Source organism: Schistocerca piceifrons, chromosome 4, assembly GCF_021461385.2.
Source record: "Schistocerca piceifrons isolate TAMUIC-IGC-003096 chromosome 4, iqSchPice1.1, whole genome shotgun sequence".
Taxonomy (NCBI): domain Eukaryota; kingdom Metazoa; phylum Arthropoda; class Insecta; order Orthoptera; family Acrididae; genus Schistocerca; species Schistocerca piceifrons.
The window spans coordinates 361,469,244-361,487,678 of NC_060141.1; the positions used below are offsets into that span (position 1 = coordinate 361,469,244).

Sequence of the window (18,435 nt, forward strand, 5' to 3'; positions counted from 1 at the left end):
TATTTCCTTGTACACCCGGGGTTTACTTATGTGAGTACACTATTTCAAAGCAATATGTTAAATATTGAGTGGATGACTGTCACTCATATGGAATACATTGACTTTCATGTATCTTCTGTAAAATTTAGTTTATGGATTATGACAACTCTTCAAGGTCACTGAGCCACTTATAATCTTGTGCCTCCTTGTATAAATTTTTGTGTTGTGCATGGTTATTCATTTCTACATTCAAAACTGGTGAACAGTGCCCAATAATCTTTCTGAACATCACCATTTTTGAAGATAAAAGTGAAAACTATGGATTAGTAGAGAACGTATAATACATCATACACATTAGTAAAAATAAAACTTCAGGAATTCCATTTTTTGCTGAAAAAACTTAAAGTATATTTTCGCATGTAATTTAAAAAAGAGATGTCATCTAATTGCAAGAATAGAACCAATATATCTATAGATATGACTGGGAACAAGAAGTACAAGTGATGCAGAGCAGAGTGAATGTATTGACAAAGGAAGAATTGGGAAATGTAAGCATAGAAATAAGAGAGAATAAAAAATCAGCAGTTAGTGTAAAGACTGAAAAGAAATAAAAAATAGAAACTCAAGTAGGCTAAAGCAGCACAAGTCTCTCAGTAACAACATAAATAGAGAAGTGTAGAAAGTAAAAGGAGAAGTTTTGGGAAAATTAATGTACAGTAGGTGAACACGATTGAAGAGCTAAAGTTCACAAGATACGCATAAATTTCCTCAAAATGCTTAAGCTGAGGAACGATATAAAGAAATATTTTATTTATATTTCAATTAGATTTTTATCACATTCTCTTAGTGGATGTACATTTTCAATCCACTAGATTTAAACACTGTCAAGTGAAATTTCATTTGTTGTTTTTAATTTTATATTACCATCATGATGATACTGCAAAAGAAGTACAAAATCTACTCAGTTTTTGTAGTTACTAACAAGTGTATTGTCAAGTGTTTATGCTGAACTAAGCTTCATGGTAAGTGTGTCTGTACACTAGTGTATAGGCCTACACAATGTTCACTGCACTCGGCTGCAGAAGTATTTCACAATGGTTGCAAATAAAGCAAGTTTCCATACCATTATATAAAGGCAGGTCACTTACTGTTAAGAGTTAGTCTGCCTGTGTATGAAATGTAGATCATATCTACAACCTGTGACATGTCTAACTTCCAGATTGTTTGAAATATTATTGTTTTTGTAACTGTGAATAGTGACATGAATTTAAACTCCCATAGTCTGTGAGGTTAGATCTGTTGTGAGATTTCCAAGTAGACATAACGTATCTCCAATTGAAATTCATTGTCATATTTTTCTAGTATTTGACAACACAGGATGAGACAGATTGCTACTTACCGTAAAGATGGCATGTTAAGTTGTAGACAGGCACAATTAAAAGACACTTAATAAAGCTTTCGGCCACAGCCTTCATCAGTAAGAGACATACACACCATTCATACATACAAGAAAGCACACCTCATGTGCACATGACTGCCAACTCTAGCATCTCAGGCTGGAATGCCATTTGATGTAGTTTGATTGATTTATAGTATTTGGTTTGAATGCCATGAAGAAACAAATAGTGTGCTGTGAGTGCAGGCTGTTTTCTGAAGTTGTTTAATGTCAAAGAAAAAGTGTAGTGTATGGCCATCCCTTACTAATGATGATCTCATACAGAAACGGAACTACTACCTTACTGTGCTAGAATTTAGCAGCAATTTTCTGCAGACATCCTGATGCTGGAAAACTGAGAAAAGCAAAACAGCATGTGTGGGGTACTTATTGTAGTAGGTGTTGTGCTGATCCTCAACAATTCCTTCCCATTTATGGTTCAGTACACTACATTTTCAGATATTACTGGAAAATGCTTGACCTTATATCTTGGAGTACTGACTTTACCCTGTCCACTTTCTGCCTATTTTTTGCACTTATAGAAACTCCTGTCTGCACAATATTTTTACTGTGACAGAGAGGCATTAACAGCTGCCGTACACTGGTTTCTACCCCAGGTAGTAGATTTCGATGTCACCCAAGGATGGTGTGGGTGAAGAGAAAATGTCTTGGTTTGGCAGTAAAAGACTGTGGTTTTTTATCTCAAAAACGCACATTTTTTAATGTAGTCCTACTTTAGCTCTGTGCACAAACCCAAGATTTGATTTTTTTTCCTTCCCTCCAGCAACAGTGTATCAAATCTAATCTTTTTTCTCCTTTCTGCCTTCATCTCTCCCTAGGTATACCATTTTTGTAGAATGACTTTTACGTCTTTGTCTGTTATACTGGACATTTACACTGACATTTCGAAAATTATTATTTTTCTGACATGCATAAATTTTAGGCTATTGTACAAATGCCAATGTAAAATGAACAAATTATTATTTTCAGGTGGTAAATGTGAAGAAGGAGAAGAATGTGATAACATACTGGACGAGTTGGAAAATATTGATGATGAACTGGATGAAGCTGGTATTATATTTGTCACAACTGAGGATCTTAGCATTGCAAAGAAAAATGGAATTAAGACATTCCCTAGCCTTGTCTTTTTCCGTAATAAGGACCCTATGATTTACAAAGGTAAATCCCATTTTAAATGCTTAATTGGAACAGTTACCATAATGTTTCATACATGTAACCATGATCTCTGTTGTGCAGAATAAAACTAAAAGCTTATATGCATTTTTAATACATCCATTTCTATTTTGTAATTGTTCTCAGTCATCTGAATGCACATTTTTGGACCAGAAAGGCTTTTAACGTAAAAAAGTTGTAACAGTTTTTATCTGCACAATTATATTAATATCCTGTAGTAAACATAATTTACACTGCACTCTATAATAAAGGGTACAGACTACTTGTGGAAGTTATGAAAAAATTACAAGTAAGTAAATAAATGCTTAAAATAGTATACCTCATATTTCAAATGGCAGTTATGCCATGAGTTTTATTCTAAGGAATCCCCTAGAATACCTATCTGTGCAGAGAAAATAACAACCGTTGACACTAGAAAAGTAGTTCAGCGTTCACTTCAGACAGTGGGCCATCTTCTGGGAAGAAATACATTTTGTAAATGCTGTCATCCTTTTTGCCAGCTTCCTTAAAGAGACAGTTGTAGGTTGCAAGTAGGAAGTATGCATTCTGTATTTTTTCACTTTTCTTCCATTCAAATTCAAAGCTAGAAATATTCCTTTGCTTTCATTCTGTGCTAGTCAATCACACAAGAAGCATTTTAACACCTTTTTAATTATATATCTGTAGTTAATGCCAGAGTAAGATATACAGAACCATACTAATTAGGTAACTGAATGCTCATACTTGAATCATGTATACAATGAGAAGTACATTGCTCATAGTGTTATCTACCACAGTAGTAAATTACACCAGTTTTCCAGCTGTTAATGCCTTGTGAAATGTGAAGTGGAAAGTTCACATGGATATGAAAGTTTAGATGGATACTAACATGCTACAATAAAAAGTGCAGACAGTGATTTAAAAGCACACCGTCACACAGGTTTGCATAACATTTCATCTCTCATAATGTCCAGTTTCTTCCTGATTTCAGTTGCAAGGGTCTTCTTATTTATCTTTTATTTTGACATTGTTGAATTGGTGACAGAGGGTATAAATCTAAAATAATCTGCCTGTAATCTTGAGGGAAGATTACAGGTTCAAAAAAAATGAAACTCTTTAAGTTCTCATCAGAGGACTATTATTTGTTTAGTGGCTTGTTAAATTTGGAGCATTATATCCACCACTGGAACTGAAGAGAGACTTGCATAATATGTTTATTGTGCTAAGAGACAAAAATAAATGTTTTCAATGTGATATTGGTTATACTTAAATATTTTCATTTAATTGAATGAGGGCATATCTTTTTGCAAAGATTAACATTTTAGTTTTCATACATGCATGTTATAAATGATACATAATAAGGGTGATGTTGGAATAGTGTGCTTAGAATTTTTGATTTTATTTTTGTAGGTGATCTGGATGATGAAGATGAAGTTCTTGCATGGCTTACTGATGAGGACACACTTGAAATACCTGGGCGCATTGAAGAAGTTAATACCCGTATGCTTGAGAAAATCCTCCAAGATAATCAGAATGTTGTAGTATTTTTCTGTAAGTATGCCTGACACTTATTATTATTATTTATTTATGTATTTTCATTTAGGAGAGAGTATAATGTTCTGATGAAACTTTTGTGCATGTTGATTGCACTGAGATCAGTGTTTAAGTGTTCTAAATCTTTTTGAACAAATTTTGTCATTCTGGCCTTCTTGTTTAATGGTGCTCAGTTGAGTTGTTTCAATTTTATGCACAATATTTGTACTCTGCTCTGTGTAATTGACACCTACTACACCCTTGGTTGGACTGCAGGCAGCAAGTGTGCATAACATCTAAACTTGCAGCAACTGAAGAATTGGGTTGTTTGTCAAAATGTAATGTGTGAAATAGAAACAACAACTTGGCAGAACACCCAGAAGAACATCATTAACCATGCGCACCAACAGAACCTGAGATATCACAGACTTCTTTTAACATTGAACATTTGTGTGCACTTTTATGTACACTACTTGCAGGATGCAGCTGCTAGGCTGACAGAGTATGTGTAGCATTCACATGTGGGTCTTTTAGGATAGAGAAATTCCTCCACAGGCCCAATAAGATAGGTTCTGATTTCAGACAGGAAGGAACACTATTCCCACATGCCCTCTTGAGAGGTGTTGTCAGGATTGAAAAAGCAATGTAGGATTGTAATTAATATATGGTACTCATGTTCAGAAAGGAAAACAGTTTCAATTTATTTGGCTATTTGGAAAGGGGGGGGGGGGGAGGTATTACATGGTGAGGCTTTCCAGAGTGATGAGCGAAGGTGGCTCCAGTAGCCCCAGACACATCTCGGAGAAACTAAGCAACAGCTTATAACAGAAGAAAGGGTTGTTCTTTGCTGTGGCTCTGAGAGCCATCAGTACCACAAGTCAGGTGATCTTGCTCCATGGTTTGATTGACAGGGTAGCTTTGCTGATGATTGGATTGCAAAGATTAGAACATAATGTAAGAACAATGAGTAGATGTTTGCAGGGCAGTTTTTAAAGATAAAGGAAGGAAGTGAATGATTCACTTCAAATGTTATTAGAGGAGGTAATGGATCCATTGTGATTGTTGTAGAATAGGTGCTGAAATACCACTTCATCAGACTGCAGTTGGATTTTTAAGACAATGTGGGAATGCAGCGTCTAATGTCCATAAGGCATCCAAGTGACCACTGGGATGGCACCCAATGGTTGCCAACCCGATAATAAGGCAGATCAGAATTATAGAACACAATTTTGAAATACAACGGTTTCGACAGGATGGAAACATTGTAAGTAAATTTTATTTTGAGTTCATTAGCACCACCAATTATGTCCTCTAAATACCATAGTAACTTTTTACATGACTGAAGGAAAGTTGCAAACACAAAATATATCAATGTGTGGAAGCCACCAAATCGTCTACTTGACTAGATCTTTCTGAGCATCAACCAGAATGATGTGCAAAACTAAATAGGGTGTACTGACAAAAGTATAAAATGACAGTTACAAGTCATGACACTTCTCATCACATTAATGTATCTTATAGATAAATAGTAACATTTAGAATAAATGTCTGAGGAGTGAGTCCTTTGACACCAATTTCTATGATCACAACAGCAAGGTAATTAAGTTCATTTAAACTGATCAGAAAGATTGTAAAAATTACTCGTGACAATAAAACATCAAATGAACAAATAAGTGCAACAAAAATATGTTGTTTGAAATAGTCACAAGAGTAAGTAATTCGTAAGACAAATACAAAATAATAGTTTTAGTTATAGAAAACAATACTATACAAAATTACAGTTCATAACAATAGAAAAATAACTTTTGTAGTTCACCTCAGTAGAATCCACTGGAAGAAAGCAAAGATACGTGACTAGCTGTATGCATCCTGCTACATAATTTGCATGTGAAACAAGAATATATAGTCATGTTCAGTATCAGAATAGCAAGCAGGACAGAAGTCACAATGGAAACAGTTATGTAAAGTCAAATATTGTGCTAGTGGAATGCTGTAATAGGGGCAGGAACTGAATTTAGTGATTTGCTGCTCCTGTGCCATTTACGAATCCAAGGATGCAAGCAAATCTGTGTTGCTAGCATGTGAAAGAACTGATAAGACATGATGTGTACTGATAGAGAACTTAAGTTCCAGAATGGATAACGAGAATCCTTCAGTAGTGGCGTAAAAAGTTTCTTTCAGTTGACCAGAGAATTGAAATCCAGATCCCAGGATAAAGCAATGGGTGAATAGTATGTATGTGGAGTGAAATTACAATTGGAACACAGAAGCAAAATGAGAATGGGGTATGGGATCCAGTACACGTAGCTGACTCTTTTGATGTAATAGTATACAGCCCATTAGAGGCTGCGAGGTGTATTGTTTAAGCCACAGTAGTGACTGTGAGCTCACTATTGTATAAGGTGTTCACACTCATGTGTGTATTAAGTGATGGAGGTGTCAATCTTAATGATGTGTTTCATTAAATGTTAGAATGTGAAAATGTGTCTTATTGAGTGTCCTCTGTTAGTAAACCAGCATATTTGTGACTTAACACCTTTATCACTATTGATGGAAACCACACTAGATTGTGATTGGTACCTGACTACAAGTTCCTTTCTGATCTGGAATATATTGGCTAAATTAAAATTATTTATCTATTGCAACAGTCAAGACAGGAAGGAAGTGTGGTGGAATAAAGGTTGCATTAATTTGACTATCAGCCAGGGACCAGTCAATTGTGTTGTGTATGAGACAGTCAGTGGTCTTCATTATGTTTCAAGAAGAAACAAAAGATGTTGCATTGCTCAAGTATAATTAAAGACACTGAATTGCATCGCCAATGTCCACTTGGAGACCAGTCGCATAGTGCAGTGCTTGGTTGTTCTTGCTCAGCAGCAATTGAACAATAGGTAGTTCGGTCCAGTGGAGTGTGGTATCATATTTCTTCAGACTTCTTCAAAACAATGTGGCAGCCTTCTCCTCAATACTAGCTTGTGATATGCGCCTTTTTAATGCAAGTTTCCAAATTCCATAAACTTTGAACATAACTTTGCCTTACCAGACAACGGTAAAAAGTATGTTGTGACAATCTTTCAACATAGTGAAATAATGCAAACATATGATAAAACTATTCAATAGTAGAGGCAGCCAATGTAAGAGGTATTCAAAACAAAATAAGCCAGGTGCATAATTACAGAGAACAGTACCTGTATGTTAGAAGTATTGACCATAGCTGTGGAGATGCTTGTCCCACTGTGACACAAAGTGCTCAATGGCTGTCTCCTAAAATTCCTGGGGCTGCAATGTGAACCAGTTTTGCATGTACAGCTGGACGTAATGGACGTCATTGTCCAAGTTTAATCGTTGCCCCTCAGAGCCTTTTTAAGGGGGTCAAAAATGGCGTAATCACAGGGAGAGAAGTCCGGACTGTAAGGAGGGTGGCTGAGAACCTCCCATTTGAATTTCTGCAGGAGTGCTGCGACTGTGTTGGCCGTATGAGGCTTATGGAGCCTCTGTGTGTGTGTGTGTGTGTGTGTGTGTATGTGTGTGTGTGTGTCAGTCTTTTCATTGTGCCTGTCTGCAACTCATCATTTCCACTATATGGTGAGTAGCAACTATCATTTTGATAATATTGTTACACTACATTCGTCAGCAACATACAGTCAGTATCACCTACAGTTGAACAATACATTTGTACACAGGTGACACACGGTCATTATACTCCTTCCACCTGTCTGCTTTCCCTTCTTTGCTTAGAACTGGGTTTCCATCTGAGCTCTTAATATTCATACAAGTGGTTCTCTTTTCTCCAAAGGTCTCTTTAATTTTCCTGTAGGCAGTATCTATCTTACCCCTAGTGAGATAAGCCTCTACATCGTTACATTTGTCCTCTAGCCATGCCTGCTTAGCCATTTTGCACTTCCTGTCGATCTCATTTTTGAGACGTTTGTATTCCTTTTTGCCTGCTTCATTTACTGCATTTTTATATTTTCTCCTTTCATCAATTAAATTCAGTATTTCTTCCGTTACCCAAGGATTTCTACTAGCCCTTGTCCTTTTACCTACTTGATCCTCTGCTGCTTTCACTACTTCATCCCTCAAAGCTACCCATTCTTCTTCTACTGTATTTCTTTCCCCTATTCCTGTCAATTGTTCCCTTATGCTCTTCCTGACACTTTGTACAACCTCTGGATTAGTCAGTTTATCCAGGTCCCATCTCCTTAAATTCCCACCTTTTTGCAGTTTCTTCAGTTTTAATCTACAGTTCATAACCAATAGATTGTGGTCAGAGTCCACATCTGCCCCTGGAAATGTCTTACAAATTAAAACCTGGTTCCTAAATCTCTGTCTTACCATCATATAATCTATCTGAAACCTGTGAGTACCTCCAGGCTTCTTCCATGTATACAACCTTCTTTTATGATTCTTGAACCAAGTATTATCTACGATTAAGTTGTGCTCTGTGCAAAATTCTACCAGGCGGCTTCCTCTTTCATTTCTTAGCCCCAATCCATATTCACCTACTACGTTTCCTTCTCTCCCTTTTTCCACTACTGAATTCCAGTCACCCATGACTATTAAATTTTCGTCTCCCTTCACTATCTGAATAATTTCTTTTATTTCATCATGCATTTCTTCAATTTCTTCATCATCTGCAGAGCTAGTTGGCATATAAACTTGTACTACTGTAGTAGGTGTGAGCTTCGTGTCTATCTTGGCCACAATAATGCATTCACTATGCTGTTTGTAGTAGCTTACCCGCACTCCTATTTTTTATTCATTATTAAACCGACTCCTGCATTACCCCTATTTGATTTTGTGTTGATAACCCTGTATTTGCCTGACCAAAAGTCTTGTTCCTCCTGCGAGCGAACTTCACTAATTCCTACTATATCTAACTTTAACCTATCCATTTCCATTTTTAAATTTTCTAACCTACCTACTCGATTAAGGGATCTGACATTCCATGCTCTGATCCGTAGAACACCAGCTTTCTTTCTCCTGATAACAACGTCCTCCTGAGTAGTCCCCACCCAGAGATCCGAATGGGGGACTATTTTACCTCCGGAATATTTTACCCAATAGGACGCCACCATCATTTAACCATACAGTAAAGCTGCATGCCCTCGGGAAAAATTACGGCTGTAGTTTCCCCTTGCTTTCAGCCGTTCGCAGTACCAGCACAGCAAGGCCGTTTTGGTTAACAAGGCCAGATCAGTCAATTATCCAGACTGTTGCCCCTGCAACTACTGAAAAGGCTGCTGCCCCTCTTCAGGAACCACATGTTTGTCTGGCCTCTCAACAGATACCCGTCCGTTGTGGTTGCACCTACGGTACGGCTATCTGTATCGCTGAGGCACGCAAGCCTCCCCACCAATGGCAAGGTCCATGGTTCTTTGGGGGGGGGGGGGGGGGGAGATCAGTATATCTTTTTTTTTTTACTTTATGCCTTATGGTTATTTATTATACAGTCTTTTCCCTTTCTCCATAGGTCCATTTTTTCTCACTTTTGTACATGTCTGCTGAATATATAGATCCTATTTTTCATTCTATTATAGGAATGTACGTTTTCATCTACAAAAGCAGTTGGCTTCATCCTGAATAGAGCCATCTAAATTGATTGAAATATTTTTTTTTTATAATGTCGTGCCCTGCTGAGGCGTAACGTGTATTTAAACTGACAGTGGATTTTGTATTACAAGTTCAAAATTTTGATCTGAAGATGCCAGTAACTGAAACAACACTATAAACAAAGAAATATCTCAACCAATCTAAACAACTTTATTCACAAAATATCCACAACTATCACAGAATCCAACAGGAAATTTATCCCTGTATTAATAAATTGGCTTTTCTATCTAATCTTGTTGTAATTAATAATATTACTTGCAGAATATACAAAAAAGACAATTAAAGAATTTTTGGATTTATAAATCCAGATTTGCAATAGATTTGTGACAAAGCAGATTCTGTTTTCTATAATCTGCTTTTGTGCTATATAACAGCTTTTGCTGTCAGGTGGATTTACCCAGAAAATAATACCTATCACAGTGAAATGTCTGCTTGTGCAGTGATTGATTTATTTCATAATACAAATGTTGTTCTGTTCTGCTTTATTCCACAAAGAAATAAAACTTATTTTTAATTTTTTAACATTCAATGACTGTTATAAATATTGTGCAATCACTGTTTTTCTTTATTGTACATTTACAGTGTACAAAATGATTCCACCATTTTAAAGTGTATGTTTCTTTTGTAGATCAGGAAGGAGACAAGAAAAGTCAAAAAATCATAAGTGAATTGGAAAACATTGATGATGAATGTGAAGAAAAGGATATTTCATTTGTAAAAACGTCTGATGAAGGCATACAGAAAGAATACGACCTTCCAACTCTCCCATGTCTTGCTTTTTACCGCAACAGATTCAGACAGATTTATACAGGTATTCCATTGCTATATACTTTTATACTCAAATAATTATCTACATGTTCAGTAATGTTGCAAAAGAGATAAACAATCAGTGTACCTGGAGGAAGCTGTATTTTAAATTTAGTTTTCACTTCAAATACAGTAAGTACATTTACTGCATTGCAACACTGAAGTAAAAATTGAGAGTTGAGCTCATAGGATTGATTTACACTTCAGTTAAGTGTCTTATTGAACATTAATCACCATTGTCAACTTGTATGTGACACTGAAAAAATCAGCTTCCTCTTTCCTTTCACTTATTGCAGAAATTGCATTGAGTATGTATCGAAACTCTGTTTGGAAGATCAGTATGCTGTTATATTATCTAATTGAGTTGGTGACTAAATTAAAACACTTTGGTGGATGTGTGGCTGAAATTGAAAAAAAGATAGCCATTTGCTATATAGAGAAATCACTGAGTAGCCGTAGTCATGTAAGCAAAATGGATATTGAGCACTGTAGCTTACTTTTTAGAAAAAATGTGGAAATCTATAACCTGCTCATCCATATAGCTGCACATTAATCTGAAAATGTAAATATCTATGCATGAATAACTGTAATGTTAGATTTGTAAAATTGGCAATGTTCTTAATGAAATTAAGATAGTGAAAGTATATGTAAAGATTTTTAAATTGTTCCTTATTTGTTAAAATACTAGCTTCATTGTTTGTTGATGGGTTTAGTGCAACCAAGTAAAATTTGAGCACAAGACATTTTACTGCTTTACTGTATTTCAGTAACTGTACTCTTCAAGGTATCATTTTTACTGTTTTTATAATTACTTGTTTATTATCTGATTTTCATACTTTTTAGATAATGATAATAGATGTTGAACATTGAACTTTGTTCTTCTTTTGACATGTGTTAGGTGATCTAATGCATGAGGAAGCCATATTGGATTGGGTGCTGGAACTTCATGAGTCAACACCAGATGTTATAGAAAGTGTTGACAGGAAGACCTTACAGATGTTGATAAATGATGTTGAACATCTTGCTGTTTTCTTCTGTAAGTACAGTAGTCACTTCTCTGAATAGATGTCACATTTGGAATGCATGTATTAATATATATACAGTCTAACTGTGTTGAATAATTCACTGACAGAGGCATGTAAACTGCAAAATTTTATCTTCGACACCATACTGAAACTTGTGAATGTGCATTATCATATTTTACCACATTTACTAAGGCACTAACATGGCCATTTGGTGCATGATGGGTTATAAAATTACAAAAATAAATGAAACTGTATGACTGGGGAAGAATGGAATAATTATTTGTTTTCTTTACTCAAACCATCATAGAGCTCTTTATTTTTTTTCATTTTCCTAAGTGTGTATGTTCAGTGCTAGTTAACTTTTCGTGGAAAAATCAGTCATGTACACTGACAAAGCTCGTTTATTTCTGCTCTTTTTTGATTGGAGAAAGAAACACTGTAAAAAGAGGAAATATCAGACGATAATATAATGTGCTCATGTTCCAGGGACAGTCAGTATTTCATAGTGAAGTGGTTTGGATGTACTGTTTATGTTCCGGGTGCACATTCTCACAGTCGAGGTTGTGTTTACTGCAGCCGGCTTCACGTGTGTAACTTCTCATAGATGAACACTATGGCACACTCATTCATAAAGACCACACTCAAGTTCATGTTTTTTGATGAGTATGCGAACCTAAGGTTCATGAAATCGAACACTTTTGTCAGACTTGTGAATTAATTACAATGACCTTATTGACATCCATTTATCAATTGCAAGTAGCATTGTCAAGCTGGTTATAGATGCAGCATGTGACAAGATACTGAAAGATGTCAAACGAGGTTTAAAATTTCAACACCTAGGAGATGTGTTAGTAGATACCATATGGACCTTTGAACTGCCCTTTGAGATACCAGAACTGATGGTAACAGATGCATTACAAGAATATGGCACTGTGATCAGCCACACTGTCCAAACATGGGCAAGGTTCACAACCTAACAGTGTCTGACAGGCACCAATTGTGTGGACAAGTCATTTAACTTCATATTTGTTCATCAAGGGCTGCAGAGCTATAATGATATAAAACAGACAGTCAAGGACCTGTTCCAGATGCAGTAGTGAAAGTTATGTTCAGTTGGAATGCCTCCAGAGGAGATTAATGCAACTGCCTAGGGGTAACCAACTGTGTACAGATGCAACCAAGTTTCTTCCACTGACATACATGATGGCACTTTGGGACATGCTGACACCAACATGGAAGCCTTCTTCTGTCGATGCACCAACTCAGGAGCTGGCAGCAATACCATTGAAAACAATCAAGTAGACACTGATCGATCATGATTACACCTGAGCAGCTACGGAGGAAGACTAGAGCAGGAGGTGGATGTAGAAATGCATGATGTGAACACAACATTGTGGAGGATGCGCACCAGAATGAACCAGTTATTTAGGATGTTTACATTCACACACGCAGACAGCATTCATCAAAATGATGTAAAAAGTGTCAACTCAATCAAGATGATGTCCATTTCCTGCCATCTTACATCAGTGATGATTGTAACGCCTTGGAGCATTCATTACAAGAACTACAACACCATGATGATGCCGACTGTGCGCTTTCAGATGCTGAGAGGATGCCATTTGCAATGCAGCCACCACCCGACAATAAGGATCAACAAGAGGTTGTGGCTCCTGACACCCTTTATTTGGATGACCAGAAGACAACACTGAGGCACAATACACAGAGTGTCAGGGATGTCATGGTGGCGCCCACTCATTCAAGTGGCTGATGATGTTGGACGACTATAGGAAGCTAATTCTATCTTGGAATTAGTGGGGGTCCATGCTGCTGATGCATCCCTTAATGCACTGCGAGCTAATATGATGGACACCAAACTGCAGGCCTATAAAATTGAGATTGTCAATATCTACAACATTGATTTGAAGGTGAAGTTGCAACTCGTTCGTGATATGTTATATGCATCGGACATTGATGTCCTGTTGGTGCAATAAGTACAGCTTAGTGCTTTCCCTGAGGTACCTGGTTATTTCACATGCAATTTACCTTACTTGGCCAATAACACTGCCATGGCAGTCTTGATAAGGGAAGGGATACTGGTAAAGGAACCCTGTTTTCCACATCTTCATGGAATCTGACAGTTATGATTCACGGGACCCACATTATCAACATATACGCTCAATCTGACATAGACCAGTGAAAGGAAGGGGTACAGTTTTATTCTGCAGGTATTGCTTGTCTTTTTGCCAGCAGGTACGACCTCTTTCTACTAGGCATTGACTTCAAATGGATCCTGACTCTTAACGACCAAACTCCCAATTTTAATACCTGCAAGGAAATACAAGTGATGTGCCAGTACATGTACCTGTGTGTCACATAAGATTGGATCCACAGAAATAGGGACCATATTTATGTCCCTGCTGCTCCGTGGTCTAGGGGTAGCGTCTTTGATTCATAATCAAAACGTCTTCGGTCCCGGGTTTGATCCCCGCCACTGCCTAAATTTTGATAAATAATCAGCATTGGCGGCCGAAGACTTCCGGCATAAGAAGTCAGCCTCATTCTGCCATTCAGATGTTCTTTTATTTTGTATAATGTTGCAAGTCAGTTATTTTCATTTATTGCAGGAGTACATACCTGATTATTTTGTTACAATTTTCTGGCTTTTTGGCTCCTTGTGGAATGTGTGGAATAAACTTCAAACATGTTCTCTTTTCTATTTGTAAAATATTAAAAAAAAGAACCATGTATTTAAAAAGGAGAGGGAGAAAGGGATAGCATCTTTGACAAGCATTCAAAATGCCCTGGGTCCCAGATTCAAACCTTGCCACTGCTTAAATTTTGAATAAAGATCATCAGCAATGGCAGCAAAAGACTACAGGCATAAGAAATCACTCTCGTTCTGCCAAAGGCCTTGTCAAAGAGGGTGGATGAGTGGACAGAGGTTCAGGGCACTCTGTTGCCCTTTGCGTGGGGAAACTATCCCTAAAAGGCAGAAGTATCAGCTACGACCAGTGGCATGAGGATGCAGAAGGCAATGGAAACCACCGCATTAAAGATATATAATGTGTATCCACAAGGACATGTGACTTGTAATTGAGAAAGTGTCATGATAATCTCTTCATTGGCAAGAGATTCTGGACTAAACCCCCATTTGGATCTCCAGGAGGGGACTGCAAAGGGGAGGGGACCATGAGAAAAAAATTGAATGACCAACAAAAGGTTAATGTTCTACGAAATGGGGCATGGAATACCAGAAGTTTGAATGTGGTAGGAAATCTAAAAAGGGAAGCACTGAGTCTGAATGTAGATACAGTTAGGATCAGTAAGTGAAATGGAAAGAAGATGAGGATTTATGGTCAGACGAGTATAGGGAAATATTAATAACAGCAGAAAGTGGTAACGGGAGTAGGATTCATTATAAGTAGGAAGGCTAAGCAGAGAGTGAGTTACTGTGAACAGTTCGGTGCTAGGGTTATTCTCAGCAAAATTGGCAACAAACCAACATGGACAACAAAAGTTCGGGTGTACATGCAGACTTCACAAGCTGAAGATGAAGAGACAGAAGAAGTATATGATGATACTGAACCGCTAATTCAGTATGTAAAAGAAGATGAAAATCTAATAGTCCTGGGTGACTGCAAGGCATTGTGTGGGAAGGAGTAGAAGAAAGTGTTATGGGAGAATATAGGCTTGGCTGCAGGTGTGAGAGAGGAGAAAGATTTATTGAGTTCTGCAATAATTCTACTAAGGAATAGTGAATACTCTGTTCAAGGATCACAAGAGGAGGAGGTATACTTGGAAAAGGCCAGCGGATACAGCTAGGTTCCAGTTAGATTACATCATTGTCAGGCAGAGATTATGAAATCATATATTGGTCTGTAAGGCATACCCAGGAGAAGATATAGACTCAGATCACAATTTAGTAATGATGAAGAATAGGCTGAAGTTTCAGAGACTAGTCAGGAAGAACCAATGCACAAAGAAGTGGGATATGGAAACATTAAGGAATGAAGAGATACACTTGAAGTTCTCTGAGGCTATAGATACTGCAATAATGAATCTCTCAGTAGATAGTTCAGTTGAAAAGGAGTGAACGTCTCTGATAAGGACAGTCACAGAAATTAGAAAGAAAAACATAGGTAGAAGGAAGGTAACTTTGAAGAAACCATAGGTAGCAGAAGAAATATTTCAGTTGATTGATGAAAGAAGGAAGAACAAATACGTTCAGGGAAACACAGGACTACAGAAACACAAGTCATCTAGGACTGAAAAAAATAGGAGGTGCAGAGAACCTAAGGTGAAAAAGCTGATTGAAAAATGTGAAGAAATCGAAAAAGAAATGGTTGTTGGAAGGACTGACTCAGCGTACAGAGAAGTCAAAACAACCTTTTGGTGAAATTAAAAGCAATGGCAGTAAATTTAACAGTGCAGTGGGAACTCCACTGCTAAATGCAGAGGAGAGAGTGGATAGCTGGAAAGAGTACGTTATAGGTCTCTGTGAGGGGGAGGACATGTCTGATAATGTGATGGAATAAGAAACTGAAGTCAGCAGGGAAGAGAAAGGGCGTCCAGTATTAGAATCGGATTTTAAAAGAACATTGTGTGGCTTGATATCAAATATGGTATAAATCGTAGACAACATTCCATCAGAATTTCTGAAATCGTTGGGGGAAGAGACAGCAGAATGTCTATTCACTTTGATGTGTAGAATGTATGAGGCTTGTAATATATCATCACACTTTCGGAAAAAACACACTATTCCGAAGATAGCAAGAATAGTCAAGTTTGAATATTGTTGCATAATCAGCTTAACATCTCATGCATCCACATTGCTCACAAGAATAATTTGCAGAATAATGGAAAAGAAAGCCGAGGATCGGTTAGATGACAATCAGACAGGCGTTAAGAAAGATAAAGGCACCACGGAGGCAGTTCTGATGTTGCGTTTCATAATTGAAGCAAGATGAAAAAAAAAATCAAGACACATTCATTGGATTTGTTGACATGGAAAAAGCATTTGACAATGTAAAATGGTGAAATATGCTTGGAATTCTGAGAAAAGCAGCGGAAGCTATAGGGAAAAATGGGTAATATACAATATGTACAAGAACCAAGAGGGTCAATAAGGCTGGAAGGCCCAGAACAAAGTGCTCAGATTAAAAAGGGTTAAGACAGGGATGTTTTCTTTCACCCCTGCTGTTCAATTTATACACCGAATTAACAATGTGGAAACAAAATAATGATTCAACAGTGAGATTATTCAGTATGAAAGGATATCAGTGATAAGTTCACTGATGACATTGTAATCCGCAGTGAAAGTGAAGAAGAATTACAGTATCTGTTGAATGGAATAAACTGTCTGATGAGTACAGAATATGGATTGAGAGTATATCAAAGAAAGATATAAGTAATGAGAAGTAGCAGAAATGAGAACAGCGAGAAACTTAACAACAAAATTAGGGATTGTGAAGTAGTCCAAGCTAAGGAATTCTGTTACCAGATTGGCAAAATAATACGTGATGGATAGAGCAAGGAGGACATCAAAAGCAGACTAGCTTTGGCAAAATGGGCTTTTGTGGCCAAGAAAAATCTGCTAGTATCTAACATTGGCCTTAATCAGAGGAAGAAATTTCTGGAACTGTATGTTTGGAGCACAGCATCATATGGTAGTGAGACATGGACTGTGAGAAAAATGGAACAGAAGAGAATGAAAGTATTTGAGATGTGGTACTACAAAAGAATGTTGAAAATGCAGTAGGCTGATAAGGTAAGGAATGAGGAGGTTCTCCGCAGAATCAGCAAGGAAAGGAATATGTGGAGAACACTGACAAGAAGAATGGATGGGATGGTAGGACATCTCATAAGGCATCAGGTATTAGAGGGAGCGATAGAAGGTAAAAACTGTAGAGGAAGACAGAGATTGGGATACACCCAGCAAATAATGGAGCACATAGGTTGCAATTGCTACTCTGAGATGAAAAGGTTGGCATGGGAGAGGAATTCGTGGTGGGCAACATTGAAGCAGTCAGAAGACTGATGAAATATAAATAAAAAATATTGGTTTGAAGGCAAAAAAAAAGTAAATGCCATGGGAATGAATTTTTGAATCCTCTGATAGTGTTAGGGAAATAAATCATGATGAAAAAAAGATTAAAATTCTGTGTAAAGAGAATGGATGAGAGGAGTATGTGTAGTACATTGTGTGAGATGAAGATGGAAGACAAGAGACTGAGAGAAAAGGCACAAGTGATTAAAAGGATTTTGAAAAAAGCGTATTTGCACCATCAGCTGTACAATCATATATTTATTCTCTGTCAGTTTCAGTTGTAACAGACATATTCACAGGAGAAAAATGGTATTCATCAATGGATCAAAAACACATTTTCATCAAATATGACACAACCAAATGTATAACTACGTAACTGTCTTAAAGAGTCTTTCTGAACATAATCCATATAAGTATTTAAGCTGTGCATTAGAATAATTACTGTAATGTATACTTGGTGAGAACTTGACACTTTGTGGATGGAGACCCACATGTTGGCCTTAATCATATGTATCTATGGATCCATCACACATCTGCACTGCAGGCTGATGGTGGAATTCACATAATGTAATGATCATTTATTTCATTAAACTTGGATGTATTTTGATCATAGAGGAATGTATAATTGGTCTCTGGTACAGTTTTTTCACTGCAGGGTAGATATCTCCAATTAGAGCTACAAATTGCAATGGTGTTTTCCAAGATGATAGCACACATTATTACACTAATGCTGCACATGGAGGGGATTTACCAGAGCTGTAGGTTTTTCATGATTTCACTTGAGGACTCTCGACTGTTTCTGGTTGGGCAGGAAGTGTAGGAAT

The 18,435-nt window shown here is 37.1% G+C and overlaps 1 protein-coding gene across 1 annotated transcript in view; it reads left to right on the plus strand.

Moving 5' to 3' along the window:
- LOC124794951 overlaps positions 1-18,435 on the plus strand; it is a 461,391-nt gene that overhangs the window by 216,655 nt on the left and 226,301 nt on the right. The window contains exons 15-18 of the mRNA XM_047258666.1: positions 2,405-2,593; positions 3,998-4,138; positions 10,362-10,544; positions 11,439-11,576. Of these exons, the coding sequence (XP_047114622.1) occupies positions 2,405-2,593; positions 3,998-4,138; positions 10,362-10,544; positions 11,439-11,576 (651 nt within the window). The remainder of the gene's footprint in view (positions 1-2,404; positions 2,594-3,997; positions 4,139-10,361; positions 10,545-11,438; positions 11,577-18,435) is intronic.